Source organism: Marmota marmota, unplaced genomic scaffold (assembly GCF_001458135.2).
Source record: "Marmota marmota marmota unplaced genomic scaffold, marMar, whole genome shotgun sequence".
NCBI lineage: Eukaryota > Metazoa > Chordata > Mammalia > Rodentia > Sciuridae > Marmota > Marmota marmota.
Genome location: NW_026000005.1, coordinates 43,279,204 through 43,287,377, shown reverse-complemented (window position 1 = coordinate 43,287,377; position 8,174 = coordinate 43,279,204). Strand labels below are relative to the sequence as shown.

The 8,174-nt window shown below is 37.1% G+C and overlaps 1 protein-coding gene across 1 annotated transcript in view; it reads left to right on the top strand.

The window, feature by feature from the left end:
* Nucleotides 1–5,896, top strand: part of Tm4sf20 (transmembrane 4 L six family member 20) — a 13,155-nt gene extending 7,259 nt beyond the window's left edge. Inside the window, exons 3-4 of the mRNA XM_015481479.2 lie at nt 3,605–3,756; nt 5,588–5,896. Coding sequence (XP_015336965.1) covers nt 3,605–3,756; nt 5,588–5,867 — 432 coding nt within the window. The 3' untranslated portion in view covers nt 5,868–5,896. The remainder of the gene's footprint in view (nt 1–3,604; nt 3,757–5,587) is intronic.
* Nucleotides 5,897–8,174: the final 2,278 nt, after the last annotated feature.

Here is an 8,174-nt window from a genome sequence, read left to right as displayed (position 1 = left end):
AAAAAAAAAAAAAAAAAAAAAAAAAAAAAGAGAGAGAGAGAGAGACTTATAAGTCATATTCAATTCAGAGCTGTGAAGAATCTCACAATACTCAAACAAGCATTAGGCTTTGTTGTATGTATAAAATACTTAGAGAAAAATGTATTCTCAATTCTCTCATGCATAAGAAAGATTGCTTTGCCAAGATCCAAATGATAATTGTCCCTATTCAATTAAATAAAAGGAAATGGCAGTTATTTTTTTCAAACATTTAATACCTACTCTGTATAAAGTTGGAACTAAGTTAAAAGTAAATTCATATTCATTAACCTGAGTATCACTCTGCTCAGAACACTTTCAAATATGCTATCAGTATTATTTAATCTTCTCAAAACTCTTAAGTGGGAAATAGAAAGATCTGGGATTTATTGATCAAGAAATTGATGCTCAGAAAAAGCAAAAATTTGGGGCTGAAGTCTAGTTGTAGAGCACTTGCCTAACATGCACAAAGCCCTGGGGTTAATCTCCAGCACTGGAAAAAGCAAAACAAAACAAAACAACAAAACAAAACAACAACAACAAAAACCAACCAAACAGTGAACAGTAAGTGGGTTTTTCAAAATCTACCAAACTCCAACATTCAGTTTTTTTTTGTTTTGACTATGCTGAGGTTTAATAGCACATTTGGATCATTTAATTTTTTTAAATTTTAACTTGTTATATATGACAACAGAATGTATTACAATTCATATTACACATATAGAGCACAATTTAACATTCAGTTTTTATACATTGTTTATGCCATGAATGTTGCTACCAAGTGACACCAAGGGCTCTCCTGTTTCTTTAAAAGGATAGATCAATAACAAGCCGTTGAAGTAAAGATGCCAGGCCAAGCTTGGCATATTTAAAGGAGGTTTTAAAGCAATGATTCCCAGTCAGATGAGAACATTTATACCAGCTAGGGAGATGGACAAAATTACCGATTCCTAGGTGGCCCTGGGAGATTCTGCATCAGTATTTTTCAAAAGCTCCCAAGGTGATTCTAATGTGCTACTGGGATGAGAACCTCTGTTTCAAAGAGAATATTTATATCCATAAATGTACTCATATATTTTTTTAAAAATTGTCTGCTTCTGGCATTTGCTCTTTCTCTAGGATTATAAGAATTACTTTAATTACAGTATTTCTAGTCTCTTTTTGATACATTGTAGGTATTCAATAAAAGTCTTCAGTTTCTCCTGCCTGTCCTTTTTCTTCATAATATTTAATAATTTGGAGTTTGACTTTGCATCACTTCATGAGCAAGTAATCATCATTTCAAAGATCACTCAAGTTCTCTCTCCTTGTAGATTATGGTGAGGTGGGAATAACCAAACCACTTTTCACAAAGGTGTTGGGCTTAACTCAGGCTTTGCTTTTGACAGTCACCTTGAAAATAATTCAGTCATGCTTCACCAAGATTCCCAATTAATTCCATGCTGAGGATCTGTAGGGGCTCCTGGAGTGCCACTGGGGTACTCTACTGGGACTAATATTGGTAATGCTCTGTGGATATTCATGTTAGTTATTTAAACCATAATTGCCAGTTTATATTGTTGTATTATTTAACTGGTTAATGTCTTAAAACCTTCTTAGCAACTTTTTTCACTTGTTGGCAGGCAGATGAGGACTGGCGTTTAAGTCACACCTGGTATCTTCTAAGTCTAGTAAGACCAAAGCATCATAAAAGCAACAAAGGTCTGATCTTGGGAGGGCAGGAACGGAGTTACCCAGGCTTGTTCCTATTTTAACTGTTCCTTGCTTCCTTCCTCCCTTCCAGTTTTTGTTTCTGAATATGAAATAGCTTTGCTAAATCACTTAAATAAATCCCCACTCTAAGGCAAATACAGAAGCTTGGAATCACTTTCTGTAGACAGACTCTTTTCAAGTGATGAATCAGAAATAGATGACCAGAAAATAAACAAAAATTTTTTTTGTTGTTGTTATTGTTGTTTTGGTACTAGGGATTGAACCCAGAGGTGCTCAACCACTGAGTACACCTCCAGCCCTTTTTATTTTGAGACTGGATTTTGCTAAGCTGCTCAGGCTGGTCTTGAACTTGAGATCTTCCTGCCTCAGCTTCCCAAGTAGCTGAGATTACAGGCGTGCACCATGGTTCCTGGCACATAGCAACATTTTCTGATTAGTAAATTTAACTGGCAGAAGTCACAGTAGTGAGGAAGAACCAGGATTTGAATTTAGTTGGCAGCAGTGGAGTGTAGATACTAAAGCCCCAGCACCAACATTTCCCAGCTGAGACCTGGGGATCTGTCTATCTCCCTGAGCTGTGGCTACCTCTTCCATAAATGGAAATAATAATAGTATCTATCTCCTGGGATTGTTCAAGGAGTAAGTAAGGTAGTTAATATATGTAAGATCAAATGTCCCCGACATGACTGTATAGGCAGCCAGTGGACTCTGCCCACTTACTGAAGGAGGTCTGAAGAGCACGTCCACCAGGGCTCTGGGAGCCACAACATTCTTCCTTCAAAGGGGAAGGGAAGTATTCTCTTACTTCATTTCTACTGATTTTGGAATTTATCACAATCGTCACAACTTCTTTGAAACAACAGTTTGTTTTTGTTAAAAAACACAAACTTTTCTCTCCTATGCCAAATTCCATGCTGTTTTCGTTGCTGACTCATGAAATGAAAGACATTTATAGTTTTTTCCTCCAATACAGTAGTTCTCAACCGTAGGCAACTTTAACTCCCCACTCCCACCCCAATGGGATATCTGGCATGTCTGGAGCTGTCTCTGGTTGACACACTGGGGCTGCAGGAGAGGAGTGATACTAGCTTCTAGTGGGTGGAGACCAGGGATGCCAGTCAGTGGTACTGAGCTGAAAGTCCTGCTCCAACATTCCTCAGCTGCTCGCTGCAGGATGCTCGCCACTGTCACAGAGAGCAATAGGGTCAAATCTGAATTAAAGACTTAGGAGCCAAAGTGTGGGTAGTTAACATCTAGTTGAGGTTCTACAAAGTGCAAAGTGCACAAAAGAGGGAGAAGGAATCAGTGCTCAGTGGCCAGGCAAAATATACAAGTCTCAGGAATATACAAGTTGAGATTTTTTCAGTCAGGGGTGTTGTCACACACCTTAGTCCCAGCTCCTGGGGAGGCTGAAGCACAAGGGTCACAAGTTTGAGGCCAGCCTTAGTAAATTAGTGAGATCCTGCCTCAAAATAAAAAGGGCTGGGGATGTAGCTCCTAGGTTCAATTCCCAGTACCAAAAAAAGAAAAAATATATTTTTTTCAGAGACAGTGACAAGCCCAATCGTTTTTTATATGAGCATAATCAAATGAAGCAGACACTTCACCCTCTAAGTCTTTTACAATTCACAACAAATCAAACTGTGATCTTCAAAGATCTAATACTATAAAGTGACTAGAGAACAACAGCAGTTGATTCTAAAAAGGTTATGTGGGCTTGGGAGATGTCCCCAGTGGCTGTGCTTCCCCAGCACACACAAAGCCCTGGGTTCAACCCCCAGCACAAAACTAGCACCCCCACTGTGCTGTGGAAACTTGAACCAGACTGAGGATGTGTAATCATGCATGCAAATGGCTCTGCTTTATTTTTCAGATGCTTCTTTCATCACTTTTAAATGCAATCACAGTCATTGGTGCTGTGTACTGCCTGTTGGTCTCCATCCAGGCACTCTCTGAAGGTCCGCTCATCTGTAATTCTCCAAGCAACAGTACCACCACTTGTGAATTCTCATTAAAAAACTTAACGTAAGTAACCTTCCAATGTCTTACTGTCTTGAATAGTTGCAGCTAGATTAGAGTGTGGTGTGCAAACAGTGCCATGTTTTTCTTTGATGTAGCAACTGGGACAAACCTTCTTAGGGACTCAGCACTTAATCTCAACAGGTATAATCCCACATGGATATGAAGGAATCACTACATTCAGAATGCTATGGTATGGTCTTATCTAAAAGGTTTAGCTGACTCAGATGGCTTATGCTTGTCTTTTAAAATCCTGGGGTTGCATGTGTATGGTGTACGTCTATAAATTTTTTTCTGGTACTATGTACTTGAAACTTAACTTTCATCCTTGGAGAATGGAAATATGGGATGCCCTGGGAAGTAAAGGGAATGTTTACTTTCTACACTTCTGAACTGATTAAATTTGGAAACTATGGGTGCACACTCTTTATAATTAAAAATTTAATAAAAACCTAATAAATAATAATGTATGACCTAAACGAAGAAGCCAATGGATTCTTACAGACACATTATATACCACAGGTGGAAATAAAAATCAGTCATGTAATAACAATATAAATGGCTCATTTCAGTTTTTTAAAATGGTTTATATCTGAATCTAGGTATAATTGGTAAAAACTGTTGGAACAATCTAATTCTTTAGCTATCTGTATAGGCTGCTCAATTTGGAAAATAACCAGATTTTACTTTTGTAGTTACATGAATAAAATCATCTTCCTCCTTTTCCCTTATCTTGCTAAATCTAAGAAGGAAAAATCTTTCAACATTTGCATAGCATAGTGATTGTGAATCAAAACCTAAAGAAATTTTCTCAACAGATTTGAAGAGAAAGATTAGAGATCTCAACCACAGATACCCCAGTTAGCCCTCAGTGAATGACAACAGCCTGCTAATGTACCAGGCTAAGCTCTGCAAACAGCAGCACTCAGTTGACCTATCTAGTTGGCCTTAGGGTAAAGCTAACCAGCAGTTACAATCCAGTGATCCCATTTGCCCACAACTTCACAAAGCAGGTATTGCTTTGTGAAGCAATATTCCATGTGCAGGAAACACTGTTGTTTCCTAGCTGAAAAATTAGTTGTTGGAATACAGAAATGTGGACTCCCTAAGAACACTCAGTCTTACTCCAGGAAGAACTAAAGAAAATTGCCTTGAGATACATGTGTCAGGGTTAAACTTCTCATTTTCCATAGCCTTTAGAACAAGCACAAATTAGATGTATTTGAAATGTCTGCTGGGTGAAAACCATACATCTGGTTTAAGAGAGATGTAACATTGCAGTTCTGCACAAAGACCTGAATTCTTTTGTTTTCATATCTTCAGCAAGTGGAAGTGCCTGCATAAGTAGGTGAAAGCATGTGACAGTGTTCTGCCATTTTTTCTTTTTTTTTTGGCACTGGGGATTGAACCCAAGGGCACTTATGTGCTACATCCCCTATTCCTTTTTATTATTATTATCTTAAATTTTGAATCAGGGTCTTGCTAAGTTGCTTAGGGTGTCGATAAGCTGCTGAGGCTGGCTTTGAACTTGAGATCCTCCAGTTTCAGCCTCCTAATTGCTGGAATTACTCAGGCATGTAGGACTGCGGATGGCTGGTATTCTGCCATTTCTGACAAAGAAAAATGGCAATTTCATGTGGTTCATCTTGAGAGTATGTGTTCTATAAAAATGCTTTTGCATGATGGGATATATAAGGAACAGAAGTCTTATAACTATTCGGGTTAATGGATCTATATTTAGAAAGCCATGGTTTCTGGACACAGTATTTCAAAAGCATATTCTCTTTACTATATATTTTTTCTGGGCAGAGTATTTATTATCTCTTTTGTTTTTCAGTGACTTTCATCCAAAATCCTTCAATCTGCAGTGGTTCTTCAATGATTCTTGTGTGCCTCCTACTGGTTTCCCAAACTCTGCCATCAACAACATGCACAGTAACTGGAGAATACCTAACTCCAATTCTGAAGAAGACAGACAGAGGATTTTCCACTTTTCAGTATTTTTAAGTCTATTTCTTGTTGGAGTTCTTGAGCTCCTTTTTGGGCTCAGCCAGATAGTCATTGGTTTTCTTGGCTGTCTGTGTGGGGTCTCTGGCCAAAGAAGTCAAATTGTGTAGTTTAATGGTAATAAAATTAAGTATCGATACTCCGAATAACTTGAGAATTATATTTAAAATACATGCCTTTAGAAGTTCAATAATGAAACATTATTTAGAAAGCTGTATAAGTCATTTTAGTGTAAAAATGTTGTTTTTGAAGTCATCTCTGAGGTGATTAAAAAACCCTAACCTTTCACATAAAAAGCATGTTGTAAATGCATTAACACCTTCTTATGGAAAGACAAAATCATTGCTGGTTGATTTTGAGGGAGAAGTGGAAAGAAGCTTTCAATTTGTTTTATATTTTTCTGTTCTTCTGTGTTATTCCAATTTTCTAGTTATATATTCTTGTGTGTGTGTGGAGAAGGAGGAGCAGTTCTGGAGGGAGGATGGAAGAGAACAGAAATGATCTTGGAAGTTAAAGTAGTATGCAGCCTATTTATTGTATTTTTTTATACTTAAGAGAAAAACAAAAGAATATGTATAATATATATATAAAAATGTAACCTGCATTCATTTAAGTCCTTAAATCTAATTCCCAGATTGCAGGGACACTAAACAGAGAATAGCCCTGTTATCAAGAAAAAAAATCAGTCTTTCTTTAAAAGATATGAGAACTAACTAATGTATTTACTATTTAAAATTTATGAAAGAGACAAAGCTAAAACTACAATTTTCTGAATACTATCACTCCTCCATTTTTTTTTATGTTCACTGGGCTCCAGTTTCTAGAAATAACTTACAATATCTATATTACAGCTTTCCAAATAAATTAGTAATATTAAGAACTTATAAGGCTTTTCTTTAAACCCATTTACCATATGAAGACAATCTGTTCCTACACATGCCTGTGTATCCTGAAGACCTAGTTCAAATGTGTCCTAATTGAGGAAGTCTTCCCAGTGTGCAGAATTCCAATAATCTAAGTTAGTGCTCACTCTAAGTCATCATCATACCCGACACATATGACATATGTTTTTGTGTATCCACTATTACAGAATTTAAGAAAACAGAGACCGTGTCTTTTTATCCATTACTCATCAATCCTTTCCCACTTTGGGTCCTTGGTAAGGCTGCTTCTCTCCCCCATACTCTGTTCCATACTCACCTGTCTTAAGTCATACTTTCTCTGTGAGGCCATCCCTAAACACCTAATGAAAAGTAGGCTTCCTTTTACTCTTTTATAGCTTTTATCACAACTGCAACAGCATTTTCATTTGTGATTGCTTTTTAGATTTCACAGTCCTGCATAATACCACAAGCTCCCTGGGTGCAATAACAGGTTTCTTGTATTCATTCTTGGTATAATTAGTACCTAACATAGTGCCTGGTACAAAGTAGGGCCATTATAAAGATTTTGATGTTTCTTCAGCACCCAATATTTAGTGAAGACTCAATGCTTATCGAATGAATGTCAAACTGCTAATAGCCATGAAATTAAAAGAGGTAAAATGCATGATACCTCATTGTGCTGGAGTGAATGACACAGGGGCAGTGATGGTGCTTACAGTTTTCTCATCACCCTAGACATGGGAGATATGACTCCACTTCTCCTTCGGGTCAGGAAGAGACAGAAACTTAGGTGTCCCATTTCAGAGGGCAAAAGAATGGCTGGCTGGCAGTAGTATGATCAACTGAAACAGCCGATAGGTTATTCCTTCTCTCTTTCATCTTATGGAAACTGCTGCCATGAATTAAAGATCTAAAGCCTATGAGCCACCTGTGGTTAGTTCTTTTGGGTAAAGCCATCTCTGATCAGGTACCTAAAAATGCCAATTCGTATCTGTACATGTACCTTCTACCCATCCCCCCAATGTACCTAGTCATTTGCAAAGCTCAAGGTTTCTTAATCCACATTCTCATCCCCAAATACAATCTCACATTGGAATTTATATATATATAAAAAAACACCCTACATCACCATCTAAAACTCTACTCATCCTTCAGCACATATCTCAAATCTTCTTCTTTAGTAAAACTGTTTCTATAATCATCTCATTCTTTAATAAGCTTTATTCCCCCACCTCCATTAATATGTTAATTCCTTAAGAGCAGGAATGAAGAATATCTTCTGTAACTGCTACTTTTTAAGATTAGTGTGTGCATACAGAAGTCTATTTATTGAGAAAATAGATTGTAATTAAAAAAAATATAAGATAAACTGTTCTACAACCAAGGTCCAGAAAAACAATTTAACCTAAATGCCAAAAAAGTATATTAAGAAACTGACAGACATTCATGTGGGACAATACACCACTTTCATAAAATTATTCCTTGAATTGTAACAAGTTTCAAATGCCTCAAGTATTCCCAGAAGTGTTGTGT